The 25807-nt window shown below is 54.9% G+C and overlaps 1 protein-coding gene and 1 long non-coding RNA gene across 4 annotated transcripts in view; one reads left to right on the top strand and one right to left on the bottom strand.

Annotated features, from left to right (window-relative positions):
• Positions 1-3172: 3172 nt before the first annotated feature.
• Positions 3173-25807, bottom strand: part of ZBTB16 (zinc finger and BTB domain containing 16) — a 186826-nt gene continuing 164191 nt past the window's right edge. For all 3 annotated transcript variants that reach the window (XM_002708425.5, XM_017343233.3, XM_051819548.2), the window contains exons 5-7: positions 15530-15700; positions 9785-9952; positions 3173-8024 (exon numbers count right to left, since the gene is read on the bottom strand). In XM_002708425.5, coding sequence (XP_002708471.1) covers positions 7795-8024; positions 9785-9952; positions 15530-15700 — 569 coding nt within the window. In that variant the 3' untranslated portion in view covers positions 3173-7794. The remainder of the gene's footprint in view (positions 8025-9784; positions 9953-15529; positions 15701-25807) is intronic.
• On the top strand, positions 10403-15269 carry LOC138850658 (uncharacterized). Its single transcript, XR_011390730.1, has 2 exons — positions 10403-10449; positions 11702-15269. It is a non-coding gene; the product is annotated as an uncharacterized lncRNA (long non-coding RNA).

Below are 25807 nucleotides of genomic sequence, written 5' to 3'. Positions count from 1 at the left end.
TTAAATGAGTGAGTTCACTTTCACTGGGGCCCGCCCTGGGGAGCAGAGAAGAGGGCTCCAGAGGAGTCTGCCCTCCTGCCAGCTCACGAGGGCCAGGGCCTGGCTCCGGAACCACGGAGAGAGCTGGGGGGGTGGGCCAGGTGTGCTCCACATGCGCAGGCCCCATGCCAGCCACGCCCAGGCTGCTGGGAGGCGCCACCTGTCCTGGGCCTGGTGACTCTGCACTCAACAGGGGCACTGTTGCGGGGAGGCAGAACCCCTGCTGGGGCCCTGCCATGTGTGCACACGTGTCTGTGTGTGTCATGTGGAGGTGCCGTGGACACAGGATGTGCTGCTACTTAATCCTGTCTCTCACCCCGACAGCATCCTCAGCCCCAGCAGACTGACAGCCTCCTTCCTTCCTTCTCTCCCTCCCTCCCTCCCTTCCTTCTTCCTTCCGGGAACTTCAAGTGCAGGTGATCCTGATGCACTGTGACAAATGGCACCACAGAGGCTTGGCACAGCAGGTGGCCAGGGAAGGCTTCCTGGGAGAGGGAACAATGAGAAGTGGAGAGGGTGGGTGTGTGTCTGTGCAGCTCCCAGGAGGGGGAACAGCAAGTGAAAAAGCCCACAGGAGACAGAACTCTGTGTGCACCAGGAATCATCGTGGTCCGTCGGCCGGGGCAAAGGGCAGGGGTGGCCCGTGTGCAGGAGCTCTGTCACCTCAGGACTTGCCAGCCTGCTGAGAAGTTTAGATTCCATCCTGAGGGGCCACCAGCGACCTCCATGAATGGGTGCTGGGACACCATTTGTGTTTTTGGAAAATCGCCTTGGCTGCAAGCCGAGGACAGAGCAGAGGGAGGGAGGGACCGGGGGCCGAGCACGGGAGGTCAGTAATCTTCAGACCTCGCCGCTTCCTGGTGTCGAGAGTGGGAGGCTCCGCAGGCAGCCAGGTGGGAAGGCCTTGCTCTTGGCCACCTCCCCCTTCTCACCTGCTACAACTTGAGTGTTCAGCAGGTCTCCACTGGCTCGGGGCTCAGTTTACCAGCTTTGCTGGGAAGCAGGTCCCTCTGCAGCCACCAGCAGGAGAGCTGCTAAGGCTGATGGGACTCTAGTACCCAAGTGACCCTGTGCAGGGGGGGCACCCTGTGCACGGAACTCGCAGTCACTGTCCCCGGAAGTCACCTGCACCCAGATCCCACCTCCCCAGCCCCGGCCTCGGATACCTGTCCCCTGCTCCGACCCCAGCCGTGTGCCATCCCGGTCCTGGAGAAGGTCCTGGAGGAGGTGGCCCACAACGGCTGGGGCAGGGGCAGAGGGCAGCTGCGGCCAGGGCCAGCAGCGGGAGTGGGAGGGGAGTTGAGTCAGGCCAGGGCGGGAGAGAGCAGTGTTCTCAGGCTGGCCGGGCCAGGGCCCCTTTCTCTCCATGAGATCATATCTGGGTCAAAGAGCATGTAAAGCAGGCAGACCCTGGCGGTCACACAAAGCCCATTCAGCCCGGCCCCTATTCACTCACCCCCTCTCCCCCAGCGCCCGCGCCTAAGCCCCAGCTTTGATGTCCAAGAACAGAAAACGGCGATTAAATGTTGTTTTAAAGAGGGAGTGCTCGCTGCCCTCCCATCTGTCAAGAGAAAGCCGAGGCCTTGGGGGGGAGGGGCGGGCAGCGGGGCAGGGAGGAGCAGGAGGGAGGCCGGTGCCTCTGGGGTGGGGCAGGCAGCAGCTCCGAGCCAAACACTTAGATTCTGGGCCCAGGATTATTTTGCAAGATAAGAAATATAGGGAGAGAAAAACAATGTGGGCCAGGGAAGGAGGCAGGGAAAATTGGGGTGTATGTTGGGGGGGGAGCTGAGGGAAGAGGAGTGGAGGAGAAAGAATGATGGGGTGATGAGGAGCCTCGAGTAGAAGGACCCATGGGGAAGGGAGGGGCAGGAGGGAGCCAGAGCCAGGGCGACCCCGACTCTGCTGCCCGGTCTGGCCTCTCGCTGGGGCAGCTTCTGGGAAGCAAGTGTAGCTTGAAGGTTCTTGGGCTCAGTAGCCCCAGGCCTGGGGTCGGACCAAGGGCTGAAAGGCCACCTCCCAGTCCTTCAGGGGTGGAGTGGGCACGCGGGCAAAGTGAGGGCCTTCCTCCTCCTCTTCCTCCCCCCGCCCCCTCACAGTGGCAGAGGGGGTCAGGCCGGGGTGTGTGGCATAGGTCTGCCACAGTGGAGTGACCCACAGAGGGAGTCACGCCTGGGTCCCCGGGGGCTCGGTGAGGCGGTGCAGGATTTTGATCGGAAGGAGTGAGTGGGAGTGGCCCTGGGCACAGGTGCCAACCACCAAGCTAGGACTGACTGGAGAGGGGTTTTACAGGGAAGGACAAGCTCCCATCCCTGGCAGGAGGGCGGGCGGCTGGATGGAAATCCTGTCCCCTGCTAGGCTTGCCCCACCCTCCTGGCCTTGGCCATCTGCGCCAGGCTCCCTCATCAACAGGTCCAGGCTGGACCTTTAACTGAAGGGAGCCCTTTGTTGAGACGGGAAACCCCTGCCTGGGGGGGGGGGGAGTCCTGGGGCTCCCACTGCTGCCCGCAAGAGCCTGGGCAGGTTGCCACACCCAAGCCAATGCAGGGGCTCCATCCAGCCACCCGCAGGTGTGCACCCCACGAGGACCAGGGTTTGTCTGCACTGCGTTCATTAAAATAAACTGCCCGCAGCAGTAAGGTGGTCAGGTCTTGCTGAATGAATGCCTGTGTAGTGCCTGGGACAAGGCATCATGTGGTGTTCACGTATTTCATGCTATTTTTAAACCAGCGAGTCTTACACGGTGTTAGGGCCTGGGTGTGACTATGAATGCAGCCTGGGAGAGGCACTTCAGAGAGGGTGAGCGTGGGGCTCTCTTTCCCCGACCCACAGCAGTCTCGGTACCTCTCCGGTGCTCCCCAACCCCCCAAAACACCAAGGCAAAAGAAAAGGAAGGAGGACACTTCGAACCAGAGACAACTGAATTAACTTTATTCTCTTCTAACTGCAGATTCAAGGTATACAACTGAACATTGCTATTTTTCTTATGAGACTTATAAATAAAAATACAAAAAATGTTCACTACAAAAAAATCTACTGTTAGTAGGATGTAAAAAATATTCTCTTTGCTATAGAAGGCACAAACTTCACTTAGTGACACATGGAGAGAGAAAAAAACCTGCAGCAGTAAATTTGATTTTTCTTTTTTTTTTTTTCCTTTTTAAATCTTTTCAGAAACACTGAAATTACAAAGAAACGCGGCAATCTACACAAAACGAAGGCAGATGCGGAAAGCTGCAACTTTGAGTCAACTGCTCGGGCAGGAGAACGGCTAAGACTGGCAAGCAGACCAACTGGGGGCGGGGCGAGGATGGCACACACAGAACTGGGAGGGCCGGGAGGCGGGACGGGGGCGGGAGAGAGAGAGTGGAGGAAGGAAAAAGATAGAGACAGAGGTGGAGGTGCATTTGTACAAAAAGGAACCAGTAAAATTGAAGAAACAAAATTGGGCAACCTCCTAAAATTAGGCTAAGAGGAGGTGCTGAGGTAGACATTAACTAGAACGTTGATGAATTAAAAACACTATTCTGTAATACAGAGCAATCGGACTGGCACTTGTGCTGTCACGACGTAAGACAAGCCACAGAAACAAACAAGAAACAAAACGAAAACAAAATACCCAGACCAAAAGGCTTAGTTTTGCTTGGTCCAGCAGGGCCGCAGGGCCCTCAGTGCTATAATTTACATACATATATATATATTTATCTTTATCTATGGGGGTCGGATGTCATGGTGCACCACCACGGCTTCGTAACCTCACGAGCATCATGCATCACACTATGCGAACGAACTCTATGATACACCCAGGAGGCAGGGACCCTGTCTGCCCCACAGGCCACCGAGGCCTGGGGGATGCTGCCAGCACACAGGCCCGCTCCCCACCCTCTTCCCCTCCCAGGCTTGTCCTGCACCCCTCTCTTGGCCATTGCTACCTTAGTTTGGCTTCTTGTCTCCCACTGCAATATCCAGGTTAGTGCTGCCACCCCAGCCCAGCCAGCAGGAGCTTCGGAGCAGGGCCCAGGTGAAGGGAACAGACAAGCGCAACGTGGGCCTTGGGAAAACCAACAAGCAGGCTCTCCCCCTCCTCCTCCTCCATCCTGGTGTCCCCACTTTCCATCCCAGGTGGGCTTGCCAATGAATTGTCCCCCACCCCCAGAAAAACCGCACCCCCTGCCACCTCCGATGGGCAGAGTCCAAAGGCCTCCCGCACCTGTGTCCCTTGCCCTAGGAGACAAGCCCACGTCCTCTCCTGCCCACCTGTAGTAGTTACACCAACAGCCTCGAGAGAAGGGCTATACACTTGTGAAAAATTGCAGCAGTTTTTTTTTTTTTTTCCTTTTTTTCTCAACATGGGAAAAACTGTTCAGGCACAAAAATCAAACAAGCCCGTGTTGCATCCCTGGATTGTACGGAACGCTGGGTCCCCCCAGCCTCCTGCTCCACCCCTGTGCCCCATCTCTGCCTTCCCCATACTCGTAGCCTCCTCCAAAGCAGCCCAAAGCAGCAACGATAGTTACTATTTTATATCTCTCTTGCTATATATATCTCTCTCTATATATTTGTCTATCCTATATACACATAGGATTTTAATGCTTTGAATGAATAAAGAGGGGAAGAGCACAGGGGTGAGGGATCACTCACCGCAGGTATGAAGGGCCAGGTGTGCACACGGAGGGGACTATTAACAACTGGGACTGCCCAGGCTGCGCAGGCGTCACTGTGCTGGGTAAGGCAGGAGTAAGCGGAGTGGTCAGCTAAAGGCAGCCAGGTGGCCCTAGGAGCCAGGGGCAGAGAAAAGCGGGGAGGGCAGATACTGAGTTCATCTGGGGAAGGAGCACCCTCCACCCACTCCTGAACTCCAGCCACCGCCGCAGCCCCAGGACGGCTGCTTTCCCGGCCAGGAAGCCCTTGCCAACTTTTGAACTGTTTTGTCTTTGTGGGTAGGAAACTGGGGTAGAGGGAGACTGGAGCCTCCCTCCTCGGGGTGACTTGGGGCTTGGTGGGAGCAGAGCAGACTGTGCAGCAAGAACAGGGATGGGCTTGTCCAGCATCCCTCAGAAACGATCCCCCCCACCCCCCGACCTCCAAACCGGGAGAGGCAGGCAGGTGCAGACCTAGTACCATCTAATGCTGCAAGACCAGATCGAGGCACCTCTGCGTGATTGGCCACACACACAAAGCACACGCACACGTGCATACACAGGGACACTGTGGTGGTGGTGTGGATTTTGTTTTCCCTATTCACATTACAAAAGGAAGGGCCAGGTCCTGTAGAACTGATGGAAGAACAAATATTACAAAAATATTACAATTTGTAAAGAGTAGCTCACCCCTCTCAGCTTCTGTGACCAGGGGCAGGGGGAGGCCAGGCTGAGTGGGAAGGGTAGGGGAGAAAGGCCAGCTAGTTCTAAGGAATAGTGGGGTTATTTTTTTAATTTCCCCTCCAATGCTGAATGACATCTTGCCATTAAAAATACTGTTTTTTTTCCAGATGCCTTGAAGGCCCATGAAGGAGGGAGGAGTGCACAGTGGTTTCTTACCCGGCCCCTCCCCCAATGATCCTGCTCTTTTCACATTCTCAACATGACAGGTGAATCTCTCGTCCTTTTCAAAGCACAAAGTCATAGTTACTCCCTACCTTACCTGCCTAACCCAGTCTAGTGGCACAGCCCCCCTCCCCCAGGTCCACTGCTCCTCCCATACGGTTTTTAAGGCCTTCAGATTCCATAGACAAGACAGGAGGGGTGGGGCGGGGGAGGGTGGTCTCAGCAGCACCCACCCCTCTGACCTCCATGTGCTCCTTCACCACCCTGCTCCCCCCAAACCACTTCCTAAAACCTAAGATCCAAACGCAGCCACAACTTTCTCAGAAAGAGAAAGGAAAGAAAAAGAACACAAGTCAAACTCCTTACACAGAGAGCATGAGATGTAACAGAGCATCACCCCAAAGCCGACGTGGAGATCCCAAGCGTGCTTTCCCACACTCCGAGGGGGCGGGGCAAAGGCGGGGAGCAGAGCAGCCAACGGGGGACAAAAGAACACTTGGATGAACACAAGAGGTAGCTTTTGGAGAAACCACACCTCCACCCCAACACAACAGAACTAAAAGCTGGCTCGTCCCCAGACCAGCCACAGAAACCTAGAGGCTCTGTGGCAGTGGCCATGGACACAGGCGGGCGAGCCCTCCCAGCTGGCTGGCCCAGCAGAGTGGTGGAAAGAAAGGTGGGATTTTCTCCTGAGTGTTTTGGGCTGATCTCCTACAGGGCACTGAGGCTTTAAGAGCCTAGGATGGAGGCCCCTGTGGGGGCAGCGAGACCCCGGGGCACCATCCCCTGCGCCCACCCTCCCATTCAGATCCTGAGCACTTGACTCCTCCACACAGTGCCTTGTGGCTGGGAGGCCCAGGCCAGCTGAAGTCTATAAACTATTGATTTACACAAGAAACAGAAAAGGATACCCTCCCCGTTCCTCCAACCCCCCAACCCAAAAAAAAAAAAAAAAAAAAAAAAGCAGGGGGTGAAAAAAGCTCATGAGGTCACAAAAAACTGAGGTAATTCAAGTACAATGTGCTGACAGGGGACACAGAAAAGAAGCAAAACATGACACAAGGCCAAAACACTTTCCACTCCTCCCTCTACCCCAACCCCAACCCTGTGGACTGAGGGGCCCTGGAGCTGGGCTTCTGTGCTGCTGTCTGCACCCGGACGTCCCCAGGGCCTCACCTTGTCTGGGGGACCCCGGTCCCCACGTTGAGGGGGTCCCTGATACGGCCTAACAGTTCAGGCGGAGCGTCTGTTCCCGTGCGCAGGTGTAGGGCCCATCTGGACAAAGACACCCCCATGGCTCCCCCTGGACAATGAGTCTTTCTTGGACTCTTTCCCCTAGCAACTGAAGAGGGCTGGAGGGACTGTTTGCATGGTGGGGAACTATACACTCGGTGGTTACGATTTTCCATTTTGGAAGCAAAAAGCAGCTTGGCGGGAATCTCCCTTGTGATGGACGAAGGGGCTTGACTGGCTGGGCTAGGCTATTCCATCCCTTCCGTTCTGTGTTCTCAAAAGCAAAGGCAGGAGGCAGCTCCTCAACCAGGACACAGGCGAAGGAAGACAGTGCCTCCGAGAGTCAGAGCCAGGAGGAGCCCGGAGTGCCCCCAGGTCCTGACTGCCCGCAGGGCATGAGGAGCTCAGCCCAGAGCCTCGGGGTTCTTGGAGGCCAGGAGGGGATGCTCAGGGGTGGCAGGCGGGGAAAGCAACAGGTGAAAGTTGAGTGCTGGGACGAGCCAGGGGCTCTTCCCCTGTCCCATCAGCCACTGGGAAGCCAGAGCTGCCATCATGAGTGTCGACCGAGGCCCAGCCCTGCCCCGCCAGCTCAGCCTTGTGTCCGCTGCTCCCCTCCCTCGGCTTCAGAGGCAGTGGGACGAGGGCAGGCAGACTGGGACCAGAGGCCCTCTCCCCTGTCCCCCGCCTCCACTTCTGGACACAAGAGGCGGCTCTGGGTAGAGAGAGAGGGAAAGGCTGCCTCCATCTGAGTGAGCAAAACCACCCCCGCCCTACCCTCCCAAGAAAATCAGGCCCAGGAAAGAAGGGGGAAGGGGCAGTGGCGTAGCATCCCAGGCTCCAGAGCCCCAGGGAGAACCCAAGGCCCACCAGCTTTTCGATTTCTTTCTCTTCTCTCCTTTCTTCCTTTTCCGTTTGTGTCTTTGCGCACAGTCCTTCCTCCACGTCGTCCCGCGCTCCTCCCCCGGCCCCGGGCGCCTCCTCACACGTAGCACAGGTAGAGGTACGTCTTCTCTATCCTCCAGTCGGGCGGGATCTCCTCGGGCTTGTGGCCCTTCATGTGCTTCTGCATGGAGGAGAGGCTGGGGCAGTACTCCGTGCAGATGGTGCACTGGTAGGGCGAGGCGCCGTTGTGCGTGCGCAGGTGCTTGATCATGGCCGAGTAGTCCCGGGAGCGCTGGTGGCACAGCTTGCACTCAAAGGGCTTCTCACCTGCAGGATGGTGGGGGGGCAAGACGGGGCAAGGAGAGTGAAGCAGGCACAGCAGTGGGGCGTAGGCCTGGTGCCGGAGGCCTCCGTCCCTCCAGCTCTGCACCGCCCGGCTATGGTGTGTCTCATGCTGCTGGCCCACTACACTTTTTACTTTATTGTGATGTCACACGTGTGGCTACAGAAATGCTCAGCATAGCCCCAGCCCCCTGTCTTGCTGGTCTGGACTCTTAAAAGACTTGGCCTCTTCCCTTCCTAAGTAAAGAAAAGGACGTACCTGGCGAGGGCTCCTCAGGTCACAGTGCCCCCACTCCCTGTTCAGCAGCAGGACCATGGATGTGGGGGGTGGGGACAGGAGAAGTCAGTCCCTCCAACACTATCCCTGTTCTGCCCCCCCCCCCGCCCCCGACTAGAACTGGGGGGGGGGGGCAGGGACTAAGAAGCTAGGGGTACAAGGCCACACCTTAGCCTGCTCCTTGCCCTTCCCTCCGTGAGCGTCCCCTGGAGCTGAGCAGAGGATGTGAGGGAACCTTGTTTCAATACAGTAATTAACTGGCCAGCCATCTCGCTATCGATACTCCTCCGTGCAGAGGCCCCAGCAAATAATGAAGTAATGAACAGCCAAAGTGATCTAACTATCGACCGGCTATTTACAATAGTCACTGCCAATGCACTTAATGATCCACTCGCCAGGTCATATCCCCGACAAGCGGCTAAGGAAACCCCAGGGCTCTGGGAAATCCCCTGGGTCGCTGTCAGCAACGCGCACCCTGTCTGCTCCTTGGGCCCACAGCACTGGTAAGGCGCACTCTGCTCACTGCACACTCCGTGTACCCCTGCGCTCCTGGGGCGACACTGAGGCAGCAGGCCCTGCCTGGGCTCACCGGCCAGCACAGCTGTCTCCTCTGCTCAAAGGACGCTCTTCCCAGCAGCCAGGGTCCCTCACCTCTTACCCTCAGCGGCAGTCCTTGTGCACAGCTACCCTCCCCATGCCCGGCAGTGGTCAACAGCTGGCTCCCCACAGACCCGGCTTGACAGCCTTTGCCGACTGCCATGTTGCAAATACTCCACCCAACCAAGGAGATTTTAAGTAACCGAGGTGATGGTAGCAAACTTCTGCGAGTGGGAAGAAATGTGCAACACAGGCTTTCACAAGTCAGCTGCCCTCAACTCGAAAGCTTCCAGAAATCTGCACCACTTGCCCCACCCTCGGACCCCCAGGGAAAGAGCTGCTCACCTATATCTTACATAAAGGAGGACGGGAGAGTGCTCTGAACTGGGAGCAGATCACGCACACAGAGCTGATTAAATGATCCTCTCCTCCAATCTCAGCTCCCCAACTCCATCTAACTTTGCAATTTCACCACCCTCAGCAGTACCTAATCCAGTATGCTCAAGTTCTTACTCGAGGGATAAAGTAGCATGAAACCATCCTAACCTTTCAGCAAATCGGGCCAACTTCACTCTCATTTGGGACTCCCGAGTAGGCATCATCTTGCCTGTCATGACTACACTACTGGTGTGGCTGCCTGGAAGGCTGGTCTGGGCTCACAGAACAGCATGTTGTGATCGATTACTGATGTCTGCCCTGGCCTGGAGAGGGGGCTCAGGAGCACTTAGGACACCATGCTAGTCCACAGTGGAACCTCTTTGGCTTTTTGTGGTTCAGCCTCAGACCAGTCTCTCATGGACTTGCCTGGGCACCTACCTGCTCCCTACCCAGTCCCAGAACCAGTGCAGGTGTCCGCCACGGCCCGTGGTACCTGTGTGCACCCTGTAGTGCGTCTCCAGCTGGTGCTTGAGGCTGAACTTCTTGCCGCAGCCGTTGCACTCGTAGGGCTTCTCGCCCGTGTGGATGCGCTTGTGGCTCTTGAGTGTGCTCTCATCCCGGAAGCAGCTGCCACAGAACTCGCACTCGTACGGGTGGTCACCTGTGTGGACAGGGGCTGGGTCAGGCCCTGGGCTCTCCCAGCCCCTCTTCAAGGGACGAGAAGTGGGTGAGACTACCTGTAGGTACCTCACTGAAGGATCCACAGCCTCCGCCCTCCCCATAGCATAAAGAGGGGGTTCCTGTGTTCACGTGTGTCCGTATTTCATTAGGTCTCGGTGGTCATCCATGGGGTGGGGGAGGACCAGCCCCGGGAGAAGAGAACCCATTTGGCTCAAGGATGAACAGCAGCCCCCAGACCCGGGAGGCGTTGCCATCTTGCAGCCTGCTCTTTACACCATCCCTTTCTGTTAGCTCTGGGTCAGTCTGGCCTGATTCTCCAACCCTCAAACACCTCCCTCCAACTTGGGGGGTTCTCCTTGTCCCCGCCATGCTCTTGGTTCTTCCCTCCTCCCTAGTTTAAGCTGCTCACTCTAATTTCCTCTTGCCTCCCCAGAGACCTCCTGGTCGCCGCTTGACGCCCTCGTTGGGAAGTTTCCGGTGAGTCCCCCAAACAGAATGAGTCACAACTGCTACGCTGTCCCAGGACAGCAGACACGGCCACCATTGTGTTTGTTTATTCGTAGGATGCTTTCTCATGCAAATGGCCTGTATTTGTTGAGTGCTTACTACCACACTGAGCACATCACCCAGATCATGTCCCATGACTGTGGCAATGACCTTAAAGAAGAATATCATTTTCATTTTACAGATGAGAAAAAGGAGATGCTTAGAGGTGTTCAGGTATCACCTCCTGGGTCACACAGCTCTCAAGTTCTGATAGGTGTTGATGGGACTTGCCAGGATGTGAGCTGACCCACTGCGCTGTGTCTGAGGACCTGCCCACTGTGCTTCTAAATGGAAGCACCTCCGGGATAAGAGGGGCTTTATCTGTCGGTGTGGCCCCATTGTAGAGCTAATGGTTGACCCAGAACAGACTCGGGGGAAGCACTGGCTACCAGGGTCCTTCACAAGGTCCCCAGAAAATGGAAATCAAAGATTATTTTGTTGCAAAAATGGTTGAAATCCATGCATACGAGGGGTCCTTTAAAAAGTCATAAAAGACACATGTTAGCAAACAGTACACAGGATTTCAAAAATGTTTTACACCAAAAAATACTTATCTTTTCAATCCATCTGTCCAGGAACATTCTGAGGGGCCCTGGTCCATGAAACGGGGAGAACTGCCTCCCTTCAGACCAGAACCTATGGCCATCGACCTCCCTGTAGGGCGTCGCCCTCTCCCCTGCCCAGAGGGTGGGGGGCTGGGCTGTGGGGATAACCACCTTGCATTTTTGTACCCAAAGTCAGGGTTTGGAGGAAAGGTGAGGACTCCAGCTACTTATTTATTACAGGAGTGAAGGCACAGACAATAAAGATAGATTGATCACCCCAGACTTTGTTCATGAATATTTAAATATCGCTGATTCGTCTTGTCACTGTAATTACAATTTCTCTGGGCTGCATCTCCAACAACCACAGTTTATGGTAAAGAATGGCCCACTGTATTTCACTTGTCCCTCTGCAGATGTGCGGGGCTGCCAACCGTGTAATGTCCTCTGCATTTCATACATTTTCTTCAGCTGCTGAGGTTTAAGTCATCCACAATGACCTACGTTTTTTCATTATCCCCATGTCAAACTGCGCTCGTGCCTGGGCATAAATTGTCCTTCTCGTTATAGACTCGCATGCCTGTGCCTTCACTTCCTCTTTAAAATGATATTTTACTCTCTCTCCTCTCTCCCCTCCTCAGGCCGCTAACCAAACCGTCCCCCCGCCCGGATGGAGGCCCTGTACCCACATAAATTCTCCTCTCTTCTGATGGCTCTGAAGGGTTTTTAAGGCTCTGTGGGGAGCAGACGCTGGGGTCTGTTCACGGCTGACTCTCATGGGTGGACGATTTGCAAGAAGCACTGAAGGCATGGGGGTGGCGGGGGGGGGCACTTCCACTGAGGAATCGGATGAGAGGAGCTCCAAGAGCAGAGCCAGCCTTGAATGCCACGGCGTGGGTCCCATCTTCGTCTACAGGGCATCACCCCGGCTCAGCAAGGCCCTTGCTTACAGATCTGGGAGTGGACCAAGTCCTACAGCTCTCTGTTGGGAGAACCAGTATCCACCTACCCTCTTGCTGCCAGGCCCACGTGCACTGCCTGGGCCTGTGCAGACCCTGGCACTGATTAGCTATGTCCATGAGAGTGAGGGGCAGCCTGGGGGCGCACGCCACTCTCTCCCTGTCTGCCCACGTGGCCCCGTCTGGTCCGACAGCCCACTCCCCCTCCTTACTGAATCGGCAACGATTACGACTTTAATCAAAGATTCAGTATCCTCATTAAGATATAAATAAATAAATAAAGCAAGGGCCACGTGAGACCTCAGCCAGAGCCGGTAATTAAAACGTACATCGGCAGCGGCCCAACCCGAGGGAGGTGGGGAGGTGGGGAGGAGGGGGGTGGCCACCTGTGCCTTTCCCCCTCCAGAGGGGGCCCTGAGAGTCTGAGAGAGACAAAGGGTAAGGGGTGTGTTTGATCAGATTTTTATGAATTTAATTATGAAGTGGATCACGTGTGAAATGAGTTTAAACGGGAAATCTCCTGAGTCTACCCAGGAAAAGGAACAAAAAGAATTTAGAAGGAAAAAACGAAAAGTCACTACTTTCTCTCTTTCTCTCTCTCTCTGTCTCACTCACACACACACACACACACACACATGCATGCACACACGCGCGCACACACACTCTGTAGCAGGGCACACACACACACTCTGTAGCAGGGCGAGCACCTGGCCTGAAATCCTCACCCTGAGTTAATCGGGTCAGTGTCACCACAGTGTACACAAAACTGGCTGCAGAACTCAAAATCCAATTTGTGGTATGTTGATTAACTCTGGAGCCTCTTTAATGAGCTTGACATTAAGTGCAGGACAAACGAGACTAATTAGAGCCCCTCCGGCCTGCCCAGTGCACCTGCGACTCCTCCCCCAGCCCTGGGCTGTCCTTACCTGGAGGTTTCCCTGACCCTGGCCAAGCCCCAAGGTGTCCTTTTTACCCCAGCCCCAGCCTCACGGCTCCTCAGGACCCTCCCTCCCTGTCCCACCTTCCACACAGCTGAGAGTTTATTATATGATGTGCCGTGTGAATCAGGGATCCATCAATGCCAAGAGCGCGGCTGGACTAACCTACCAAACACAGCTGCTGATGCTAAACACCCAGCCCCGGCAGCAAATGGGCCAAGAACAACGGAAATTAATGAGGCATTGTGTGTAGAGTGTGCACAGCCTGTATATGGCTTGTGTGTACTGCACCTCACTGGTGTGAAAATCCATGGGTGTGTGTATGTGTGTGTATGCATACAGACAGTACACATGCTCTGTGTTTCCTACAATAAGGGCCTCTCTCAAACTCAGTCTGGAAAATAGTCCATCCTAACAGATCTGAGCAGAACAAACTCTCAGGTTCTGAGCTCTCAGGAGGGGGCGTGGGCAAAGTAATGTCTATCTGGGGCAGACTTAGTAGGACTGGAATCATTCAAATCACATGAAGCCAAGGGATCTGATCCAGCAGCATGCTCAGAAGCAGCAGAGAGGCGACTGACATCGCTCCTAAGGCTGGACTCGGGGACCCACCGAGGGAGGCACTGGCGGGAAGGTGACGTACCTGCAGCTGAGATGCTTATGCAGTTGGAGGCTTTGGTTTACAGTCAAGGGCCTTGTCCACATCCCTTCCTTCCCCACCCTGCTGGTCAGGCCTGACCTTCTGGGATTTCTCCCCTTGTCCTGACCCCAGAAATTTCAAGTTGTTTTAAGCAAATCTGGTGATGCTAAGGCAATGTCTGCCTGAACAGAATGGCATCAGGCAGTGAGACCCCGGCTGGCTTCTTGGTGAGGCCGTGCTAAATAAAGCTGGTATGGATAGTCAGTCTTGTCTCCCCAGAACTCATGCAAAATGTGTATGGATTAAAGGTGCAGACTTGATGTAACTGTGGCAGCTGGAAGGTGGGCTGATGGGAGGTGTTCAGGTCACTAGGGGCATGTCCTCGGAGGGGGTCCTCAAGGGAGAACTGATTATCCTAGAGTCTGAATCTGGCCTGGGTTTTCTCTCTTCCCGGCTCACCAGGTCATCATGCCTCTGCATCTGCTTTAACCAGCTTCTGCCGAGGCCACCCAGTCCTGAACTGTGATCTGCAAACTGTAAGCTGAAATAAGCCTTTCTTTGCCAAAGGAGCTCCTCTTGGGTACATCAGTTAAAAGCAACAAAAGGCCTCCCTTCTTCAGCAAAGCCTGCCACCCATGCAAGGGCTTGACTGATGCGCAAGCCCTGAGCCATGACAAGCCCCTCAGGAACGAGAAGGGGCCTGGCACTCCTCTCTGGGACAGGCAGGGCTCTCTAAACCCTCTCCAACAGACATGGGCAGATACTCCGTTAAATATCCAGAGAGGGACCTGACCCTTCCCTGCCCCCAAACATGGATGGACAACACACAGCAGACAAGCACACGGACTCAGAAACAGGCATTCCGCTATCCAGAGAGAGAAGATCTAGTTCTGTCTTAGAGAAGGAAATTTAAGTCATTCATTGCCCTGCCTAGGAGAAGGCCAGGAGCTGCTACAAGGAAGAAAAGACCTCATAGGCCCCAGGGACCAAGTGTCCCATCCCTCCACCTAGAGGCTGGTGGCAGGGACTGGCCTGAACTCGGGCAGCTGGCACACTCTCCCTGATTTGCCACCTCTTGCTCACCCCATGAGGTGGGCAGTGTCTCCTGGCTCACTGCGGAGATGCCCTGATTGTCTTTGCTAAACAGGGGGAAGGCCAGGTACAGGCTTCTGTTATTGTGCAGAATGTAGGATCACTTCTTCAGCACACTCTCGAGAGCTCGAGGCCGACTTCAGGAGTGTGTGTGGGTGGCGTGAGGACACCTAGCAAATCAGCTTTTCTCAAGATGCATCTTGGGTGCGCCTGCATCAGAATCCTTGGTGAATACTTGTACAATGCTGACGATTCTCGGGGCTGGCATTGTGATGCAGCAGGGTACGCTGCTGCCTACAACACTGGCAGCCCATAACCGAGTGCCATTTCAAGCCCCGGCTGCTCCACCTCCAATCCAGCTCCCTGCGAATGGACCTGGGAAGGCAGTGGAAGATGGCCCAAGTTCTTGAGCCTCCGTTACCGACCAAGGAGACCCAGATGAAGCTCCTGGCTTTTGCCTGGCCCAGCCTTGGCTATTGCAGCCATTTGGGGAGCGAACCAGTAAATGCAAGATCTGTATGTGTGCGTGCATCCGTCTCTCTGCTGCTCTATCACATAAATAAATCTATCATTAGAAAAATGCTGAAGTTTCTGAGGCTGGTGCATTTTTAATGAGCACCCTCTGTGTTGAGAATGGGGAGATCAAGAACCAGTGATCCCAGGATGCGGTCTGCAGAAGAATTCCTAACATCTTCCTGCACGACAGGAAGCCCCTACATACACAACCCTCGGGCAGGGAAGGGCTGAGGGTCACTGTCTGGTCTCTTCTCCTCATGTCTTTGGCACTAAGTCTGAATGTTAGCTTCCAGAGACCCCCACCCACCACCTGGATGGGCCTACCTGTGTGTGAGCGCAGGTGGCGTTTCAGGGCCGTGTGGCTGGGGAAGGTGCGGTTGCACTCGCTGCAGATGTAGCTACGCACGCCTGCGTGGACCTCCATGTGCTGCTGGAGCGCGCTCTGTGCCTGGAAGCGCTTCCCACACAGCAGACAGAAGACGGCCATGTCTGTGCCTGGGAAGACAGCAGAAGGAAGAGCCTCAGGAGGTGGACACACAAGGCCACCATCAACCCATTCAGGGCACAGGGAGAACCAGCCTCAGGACTAGCACCCCCAGGTGCCCAGGCTCAGGAGCAAATCCGGAGGCAGCCGAGTCACCCACGTGGCGTCAGGGCTGTACAGTCGAGTCACTCACGTGGCATCAGGCGGAACCTAAAGTCTAGAGGGAGAAAGCTGTTAAGCAAATACATCACAGCGGCCAACCTGCCTCTGCAGTAGAGCTGGGTGCTATGCAGAAGGCAGGGTACTAAGGACACAGTGCAGAGGGGCTCTGCAGAATCTGCAGCAGGAGTGGAAGAGGAAAAACAATGATGAGGAAGACAGAGGCTTGGCATCGTTCTAACGTAACTCATTCTAAACCACAATTCCAAAAGGTAGGCTGTACTCACCTCACCCTTCATATAAGGAGTCTGAAGCACATAGAAACTGAGTAACTTGTGCAATGATCCATGGAGTTTCCAAGTGGGAATATCTCGGATATACAGCCAGCTGCCTGGATTTGAATTCTTTCCTAAGACCTGCTATAGACCCTAGGCTTTCAGCTACTTCTCCATTCGCTAAAGCAGGAATCTGAAAGGCCCATTCATTCAACAAATAAGGATGTCATTTTGGTGCCTTCTACAAGTAGGATGTTCTCTTTGGCTGCTCTGAGCCATGGCCTTCTTGGCTCTAGCAACACAGGAGCCCAAGTCCTAGATGGTAGCTCCTTGCCCACCATACTGGATTCCAGTTCTTTGGCCATGTCTGCTGGCTTCCTGGCTATGTCACTTGTGCTTAGCCCCACACCACTATCCCCTGGGCAAGGGACACAAAGCAGAAAAGGTGGTCAGGCCTAGCGCCTATCAATCAGCCCACAGCGGACTGGGTGCCAGGTCATCGTGACTAGGTATAGAACCAGGGAGTTTCTGGCGGCAGCTGGGGGTGAAGAGAGAGGACTGTATGATACACCTTGCTGCCTTCTCAGCCCAGCAAGGTAGACAGCCAATGGGCAGTCTGGGTCTCACCACATCAGTCCCATTTGTAGCTGAGTTTGGAATAGCCTGAGAAGACGGGGGCAGCCTCTGCCCAACCCCTCACATCCACCCATAGACCCCCCTTCCCTTTGCAGACACTGAATCCCAGGCCCCTGCAACCATGCTCCCCTCCCCAGCAGTCAGGGAGGCTGAGCAAGGGGTGGGGAGCACAAGTGAACACAGGATTCTGCCCCTGGCCCTCAAAGAGCAGAAGGGAAGGGAAACCAGTGCAGGCACTGTGCTAAGTACTTTATCTAGACGTCATCTCCTTTAAAACTTCCAAGTGTACCAGGCAGCCATTCTTACCCCCTTTCTTCAAAATGGGAAAGCAGAAACCAAATAACTTGGCTAAGGCCACCCAGTAGAAAGGGGCAGAGTTGGGATCTGGAAATAGCTTCGTCTGTCTGCTTTTAGAAACCATGGGGTTGAGCCCAGCTGTACTTCAAGGCTGGCACATGTCTGTCTGGATCTCCCCAAAAAAGGCACAGGAATGACAGCAAGAGGCACCAGTGCACCCAGGGCCTCCTCCAGGAACGGCTCTGGAGCTCTGGGCCAGGAAGAGTGGGTGGGGAGCTGGGTCACAAGGCACAGCCCTCCTCTGAAGTTTTCTAACACTTCTTAAAGCCAGCAGGATCTCTGAGAGGTTGTGATGAGGGGGCTGGCTCCACCTGATGGAGGGGGACACGCAGAGGGAAATGGTGTGCCTGGGCAGAGCAGCCCAAGAGCTGACAGTGAGTCCTGAACATACACAGGAGTGGAGTGCATCTGCAACACGTTCTGTGGCAATAGTCCCCGCTGCTTGAGCCCTGGGTCCTACCCAGGACTGGCACCCTCTCTGTCACCCCACAGACAGTCCCAATCAAGCTAGGCGTTCAAATATCCACCTTAAATCACCAAGGTGGAGCAGGCTTCCTGGGCCAGCCACACCCTTTAACAACAATCTTCTGAGGCTCCCAGGTCAGAACATGTATGAACACCATCTATGGCAACCCCAGGAGGACACCCCGGGCCTAGCAAGCCAGGCTCAGGGTACTCTTAAGTGCTGCTATCACTCAGCAGGGCAGACAGACTCCTGCAGCCATCTGCCCCTTTAGCCTTCCCAAGGTCCCTTGAAGCTGCCCCACTATGCCAGCCCTACTTCCCAGGATGGCCCAAGCCACTCGATATCCACTGAAGCAGGCACCATGCGAGGTGACCAGGGCAAGGCTGAGGTCAAGCAGAGAAAACTGGGTCCGAGACCAGTGGAGGCCACTGGCAAGCCAACAGAGGGTAAGGCAGGTGACTCTGGGGGCTTCAGGGAAGATTCTGAGTCAGGCTTTAAGAAATGAGAAGCAAGGACTAGGAGGTGGGCATATTTTCCAAGCTAAGGAAATGCCACAGGCCAATTTCAGAGCAGGTGGAGCCAGAGGACAGGCCCTGGGGATGGAGATAAGCGGGGAAGGTGACTGGGGCACAGGTGCCAGGTGAGACAGCTCAGATCATTCTACAGGTAACACAGCAGTGCCACACAGGTACTGGGGGTTGCCAGGGTCTGATGTCTGTGTCTCTCCAAAGAGCTGGATGCAGACATCCTAACCCCAAAGTGATGGTATTCGCAGGAAGGGCCTCTGGGAGTGTCCGGTCTGGTCACGAATGGGACTAGTGCTCTTATAAAAAGGACCCCAGAGGGCTCCCCTGCCCCTTGCACCAGGTGAGGACACATCACAGCCTGCAACCTAGAAGAGGGACCAGCACCTGCCCGCGCTCATCCCGATCTCAAACCTCCCAGCCTGCAGGACTGGAGCAACAGCTCTCTACTGTGCAGAAGCTGCTCACCTACGGTCAGTTGTTGCACAAGCGTGGTGCTGGCTCGGCATGGCCTGTGCCGGAGAAGGGCAGGGTCTCTGGCACAATGCAGGGACCAAGAGCCACGGCAAGTGGCTGGAAGCAGGAAGAGAGCCGATGGCTCTTGGGCTACCACTGGGAGAGGGTGGGGGCCAGATCAGGACAGGTGCTGTGAGCACAGGAAGAGGGGCGGAGAAATAAAATCCCAGGGAGACAGCGCGGCAGGACCAGGGCCTGGGATTGAGCAGGGAAGAAGAAACACACGTGGAGCTCCAGGCGGCCCGCTCAGAGTCTTGCTGACAGGTTCACCAGGTCTGCCTGAACCTCTGACCTGCGAAGGAAATGCTGCCGTGTCCTCCTAGTGGTCTCTCTCCACCTCCTAGGACATCCCACAAGGTGCAAGTTTTTCCCAAGCCACTGACCCATCAACCAGGATGCATGGGAGAAGTAAGGGGCCTCTGAGGGCCTGCATCCCTGGTCCCCAGCCATCTGCTTGGAGATCCATAGCTGTGATGATGCAAAAGTATTTTAAGAAAAAAAAAGAAACAGGCAAGGACAGGAGAGAAGTGGATGCGACGCAAGAAAAGCTATTGGTGCATGCGAGTTAAAAATCTAGAGACTAGATGTGAGTTATTAAACAATTTGCTGTCGTTTCTGCCTAGCTGATTGTTCGCATGTATGATGAGTCAGGGCAGATTCTATTACTCTGGGAGATTAAGCAAATAAATGCTAGCTTTTGGAAACACATTAAAATGTGGGACTATGGAAATAAAATTATCTAGAAAATTGTATTAGCAATTCATTAGCTGCAGTGAGCTGTGCAGTGGGGCCGGGGGGCCGGCAGCGTGAGGGCACCGTGCTCCCTTATGGAGACACGGCACCTGCAGCCGCTGTGGAGGGAGCAGGACTCTGACAGGATGAAGAAGCCGTTCAGGAGTCCTGTGGTCAGCTGACACAAGGGGGAGGCCAAAATACAGGGGGGTCCCAGCTCCTCGGAGGGCTTTCCTTGCCTCGCGACCCTGAGCAGATCGCTTAGCGTGTCTGCATCAGTGTGCTCACCATTTGCCATATTGCTTGTGATCACTGGAAACATCAAATGCGATACCCAAGTGAAAAAGCTTTATAGCCATAACGTGACTGCAGAGCCGATGCCAGCCCACACGCTGCCTTTGTCTGAACCAGACAATCATGTCTCTTCCTCTGAGCACACAGACTCCCATTTTTAGTGAGTATGGAGAGGGCTGGATGTCAGTGTCTGTCTTCTCCCCAGCTAGGAACCCTTGTGCAGTGAACAACCTGGATCATGAATCATGCAGCCCTGCAAGATACAGAAGCCTGCGTTGTTTTACTGCCTCTAGGCTGCTTCTTCCAGGAAACGGACCCTGGAGTAGGCATCTTGGATGAGTTACACCATTTAGGACTTGGTGCCAAAGACATCATCTTGCTCTCAGCTCTCACTGTTACAACATATAAAACCCATCATTGCATTTACTTTTGACATTCAACTCTGCCTACTAGACTGTAAGCCTCAAAAGCTTATCTTTATATCCCCAATGAATAGCATAGGGCTTGGTATAGAGTAGGCACTCAATAATTGCATGCTGCATTAAAGCACCAATGGGGAGAGGGCAGTGCTGGCACTGTGCAGCAGCAGGTTAAGCCATTGCCTCTGATGCCAGCATCCCATAGGGACACCAGTTCTAGTCCCAACTGCTCCAATTCCAATCTAGCTCCCTGTAATACACCTGAGAAAGCAGTGGGAGACAGTCCAAGTACTTACAACCCTGCCACCCACATGGGTGACTTGGATGGAGTTTCAGGCCCAACCCCAGCCATTGTGGGCACCTGGAGAGTGGACCAATGGATGAAGATCACTTGCTTGTTCTCTCTCTCTCATCTGTAACTCAGATGTTCAAGTAATCAATCAATCTTGAAAAAAAAATCAGTAAGGGCCTGGGGACAGTCACTAAGAAGGGGGCAGGGGTGGTCACGGCACAGAGACAGATGGCTAGGTCTCCAGCCAGAGCCCACCAAGGAAGCCACCACCATCGAGGGTTCCCAACAAGATTCTCCTCTCCTACCGGTGACACAAGTGACCTTGAGGCAGATGATCACAGCTGGGACTCTGTCTGTCTTGTGGGCTAGACAGGGCTCCTTCAGCTCCCACTCCAGGTCAGAGCTCAGAAGCAGACTGAGCCCACAGGAGGAGCCATTTCCCCAAACTAGGCAGTGGGACAGTCAGAGACCCCAGTTCTGGCTGGGAGGTGCAGGCCTTCGTGGACCAGGTAAGCCTTTTGTCCTTGGCCTCGGGTTCTTCATCAAGAAAGCAGAATTCCTAAGTAACCTGCCCTTTCCAACACTAACTTCACAGCACCGTTATGAGACAACAGACAGATGTTTTGGAGAATGTAAATCCTACAAATGTACTGTTTTCTATTCATCTGTAAATTTCCATGTAAATCAGATCCGTAAATCAGCCATGGCCCCAGGAAAGCATTGATCAGGTCAAAGAATTAGCACCTCCCCTGCTCTGGGGAAGAATGAAGGGGGTTCAGCCTGGACTCCTGGGGTGTCAGCTTAAAGGAGAAGAGGGACTGGGTGTAGCAAGGATGAATGAGGAGTGTGGAGTGGGTGGTTCCAGGTTATAGGACAGGCTCCATGCAAATACCTGGGAGCCAATTTGCATCAAGTCTATCTCCACAGAAGGTGACCTGCCCAGACTCCCAAGGGCTGCAGGGCAGGCAGGACTCAGGAGTTGCCAGTTTAAAACAAGTTTAATTGTAGCAACAAATGGGAGACAGCCAGGTCAGGATGGAACCGGAGGCAGAAGGGGTGAGAGATCGAGGGTATTTACTTCACCCAGGTGATGGCAGGGCCTGAAATTACAAGACACAAAACCCCTCACGTTTACACCTGTGCCATTTCCATACCAATTAGCTCCCTAATAGAAAAGGAAGGAACAGGATCAGAGGGTACACAGCTGGAGAAGATGTTCAGGTGCTACACCTTCTTGGAGCAGGGCTCTTATTATCTCCTGCTGTAAGCAGTTGCTTAATCAAAGGAGCAGAGGGATCTAAATATACTCTGGCTTTTTCTGGTAAGCAGGCTAGGACTGTGACGTGTGCATGGGCTGAGGCACGTGCAAGCCTGTGTGTGCGTATGGTGCACACGACTGCGGGTGGGCTGCTCACGTCCCATCTCACCTGACCTCACCCAGCGAAGGAAGAGCTGCCTGCCCTGCCAAGGGAGAAAGTATCAAGTCCACTGAAAACCTGAATTTGAACTGGAAACACCTTCCACCCTCAAATCCTTCAGACTTATCTTTCTGCTTCCTCTGACCCCCTCCCCAGGGTCACTCTCTCCTAAGACACCCTCTCCAGCCACAAGCCGCCCTCATGACCACACAGGAGCCACTTATATGCTGCCGCCTTTCCCCCACTCCGTCTGCCTCCTCCCTTTCTGCCAGGTCACTGTGGAAGGTAGCAGAGCTGCATCGTCCACTGTGCAAGAGAAAAGGGCAGAGCCGGCGGCCCGGGCTGACTCACACTGAAGGCAGGCAGGCTCTGTCTGCATAGTAAGAGGACGGAGAAGGCTAGAGGTGAGGGAGGCGGGTAAGCAGCAGACAGGGAGGGGACAAAGGCCCAGACCTTCTGACCTCCTCTGGGCCATCGTTTAAGGCTCAAGGGATCCACTGGGGAAAAGGCCGAGAACCTGTGTTTGGTTCTCCTCTGGTTTTCCTCGTGGGCAGGGGATATGGGATCCTTTGGGATTTATTCCCGAATTCCCCAACCACCTCGGAAGGGCAGTGAGGGCCCAGTCTGCCCAGGTTAAGGATGTGCGAGTGCCAGTGACCATTAGGACTGTCGGGAGCTGAGTGCCGCCGCTCCTCTTCCTGGGTAGGAGGGGATGAGAAATCATCATGGAAGGTCTTCCTCAGACTAAAGGAGCTTCAAGCTGCGCACGGCTGTTTGCCTCCTGCATACAGAGCCACCTACTGCTGGAACGCCCAGTCATCTCCCCCAACCGAGCAAAGTGCCCAAAGCCTTAGCATCTAGCCTTCCCGTCAACTTCAGCCTCATCAGGGTTCTGTCTCCTTGTCCAGCTCTCTCTCTTTTTCCCTTTATTCCCTGCACAGAATCCTGGAGGGCATCTATACATCTCTAGAACTTTCCATTTCCACAGGGCAAAGGAGGCATGCCAGGGTTTCACACCATCAGTCAAAAAAAAAAAAAAACCACAAAGTCGTCAATGAAAAAAAAAAAAAAAAGGAAGGAGTGGAGCCATGGATGAGGGAATGACTACATTCTTACACACACACACACACACACACACACACACAGGCACAACTTGCAGTCTCTGGGGGAACGTGGCTGCATCCCCAGGCAGCGGTGGCGGCGGCAGCGGCGGCAGCAGAGCTAGCAGAGCTGGCTCCCGGAAACCCGTGTATTTGTTCAGCAGTGAGCTGCAGACACAAGTGCATTTCATTACTCGGCACCTCCAGCTACAGTAAACAAATTTGTCAGCTCACTAGCTCATTAAGGTGCGCCCCGGACACGGGGGATTTATTGAGACCTGCACAATAAAAGTTACATGAATGGATTTACTAATTTTGTCAATCACTCCAGCAAACGAGCCCAAGAGGGGGCGAAGCTGGGGGTGGGGGGTGGCGAGAAAGGGGGGTGTAAAAGAAAGGAAGAGGTTTAAAAAAAAACAAGGAGGGCAGAAGTTTGGTTTGTGAGAGAGAATATAAAGGGGTTAAAAAGGGACCAGAGCTGCATGGGGCTGCCCAGTCACCCCACGGATGCTGGGCCATCCGTTCTGGGGGGCAGCAGCCCCTGGCAGGCACGGTGCCAAAGGAAAGCAAAGCTACAAGACAACAGACTGCAAGGCCTGCATCCCTGGCAGAGCCCCACCCATGGGGGTCAGCACCTGCACCCCCTCCCGACGGCATCGGATATGGAACTAATGAATCCGAGGATTAAAAACCACATCGGGAAGTAGCGGCTTCCTCCACATCAGCAGAGCCTGATGCCTCCCACCTGTGCCTGCATGCCCCTGCCTCTCGCCCTCCTTGTCCAGCTGCTGGACGCTTCCAGAATGTGTTCAAGTTTCTACCGTAAGAGCGAGGGAAGGAAGAAGGAAAGAGAGCCTCTGTGTGTGCTGGGGGGGGGGGGGGTGTCTGTAGGAGGGTAGTTGGGGTGGAAAGTAAATCCGGAGAGGTATGCAGCCCTCTGGTCTGTAACTTTCAAAATGACAGCAGGACTGGGGCAAAGGTCAGGGGGTCCAAGGCCTTAAGCACCTCCGCCAGCTGTGGCAGTGAAGCCTGGACCCGCAGGACGCCCGCCCGTATAAATCAGCGGTAAGCAGCACCCGCTGGGGGGGAGGACAATGGGCCCCCACGGGGCTAGGAGGCAAGACAATGGGCCCCGGCCAGTGCGCAGGCCCGGAACAAATGTGCCCTGGCACCACGGGGGCCCCCATTTGTGAAACTAATTGGCCCACGATTGAAAAATTGGAGCAACTTCAACAGGCTCTGAGAAGGGAAGGGCAGCTGGCAGTAGCCTCGCTGAGCCCTGCCGAGCCCCGGGGGACTGGACAGGGTAGCCTCTCTCAGGAACTGAGTCAGGTGCCCTGGAGAGGAGCCGGTTGGGAGAGTGATGGACTGAAGGTGGGGCACCTCCTTCCCAAGACACACCCTGACCCCATGGCCCAGCTTCCCAACACTGCTTGTTCTGCAAGAATAAACTTTAAAGGGCAGAGACTGGCCCCTGGACCCACTGGATTTCAGGAGCTGTCACTGGGGGTAGGTGGGTAGCAAGCAGACCTAACTCAGCAGTCAGCTCCTCCCTTCTGCCGCCCACCCTTCCTGCATGGGTTCAGGCTGGGGCCCCCTGCTATGGCCACTGTGGGCAGTGAGGGCTCTGTGTGTATGTCTTTGCAAGGCTGCATGAGAACTGGAAGACAGCAGGCACTCTTGTCTCTAACTCATCTTGCCGTGGAGGCTGCTGGGAAAAGCAGCTCGGAAGTGTGTGGTGGGAAGTGAGGGTGGCACGGGATGGGTCGGGACAATCCATCCAGCCTCTGTCCCCCTGTGTCTGTTCACTGCAGACTTCCAGCTGAGAGGCTGGAGGGGTGCACACACCAAAGTCCTCAGCCCAGAGGCCCGTGCGCAAGAATCAGCTCAGTGAGTGATTCACTGTGTACTCCTGGGTAAGCCACTAGGCCTCTCTGGGCTTCTTTCCTCTTTGGTACAATGAAAGGGGAAGTGAATGATCCTTAAGGAGGTTCCCGCACCCTAACACCAGGGGTTCCAGGCCTGCTCTTGCAGAGGGGCCGGCCCTCTGGGGCTGAGATGCGCATGGCTTCCTCCTCCGCAGTCCGACTTGACTTCTAGGTCAACAGAGTCCCACTTTCCCAATGAGGCTGGCGGAGGGATGGCCACAGTCAAGGCAAAGAAGGGGTCTAACACTGAGCACATGTCGGATGACAGTCTAAGTCTTTGTCAGGCAACCCTGTGGGACTGGGATTTGGGGGAAGCTCAGGAAAGCAGTGAGAGAAGCTACAGGTTCTGTCTCTGCGGGGCCACCTGTTACCTGCTTCGCACCTCCCTCTACTGTCCAGTTACTGAGCAGCTGGGTCTGAAGGTCCCTGAAGTGAAGCCCCTTGGTGCCTGGAGAGGGCTGGGATGGAGTGGGGGTAGGGCAGTGGAGGCTCGCTATCTCCCGTGCCCCAGGATGAGGGGGACAGAAAGGACCACCAGGCAACTCCACGGAGAAGACGAGTGACAGAATCAGGGGTCTCATTCCCTGAGCCCAGGGCCGATGCCCAGAGCTTAAGGGAGGGCATGAGCTTCCACCAACCATGGGGCCCAACTTCCTTATTTGCATGCTAAATTATCACAGGTGCCTCTCATCGCTCGTGTTCCTGCAGTGCATGCGACGTTTTCTATAGCCAATGTCCCCAGCTGCAGGCCTCTCAGAGTTATCCTGAGGCCCCTAGGGAAGAACTGGGGCCCAGACGCGGGATCGTTTTCCGGGGGAAGGGAAACAAACACAGTTGGGCTCTTTCTGAAATTTTGAGTAAACCCCAATGTGTTTCAAACAGCAAAGTGCAAGCAGAAAGAAGAGAGGGGCCCCGGTGGAGGAGAGAGACCAGGGCAAGACAAAGAGTCAGCCAGCCAGGACAGAGTGAGGAGGGAGGCAGGGGTCTGGGGAGGGGGGCGAC

Source organism: Oryctolagus cuniculus, chromosome 1, assembly GCF_964237555.1.
Source record: "Oryctolagus cuniculus chromosome 1, mOryCun1.1, whole genome shotgun sequence".
Taxonomy (NCBI): Eukaryota; Metazoa; Chordata; class Mammalia; order Lagomorpha; family Leporidae; genus Oryctolagus; species Oryctolagus cuniculus.
This window is presented reverse-complemented; position numbering and strand designations above follow the sequence as displayed.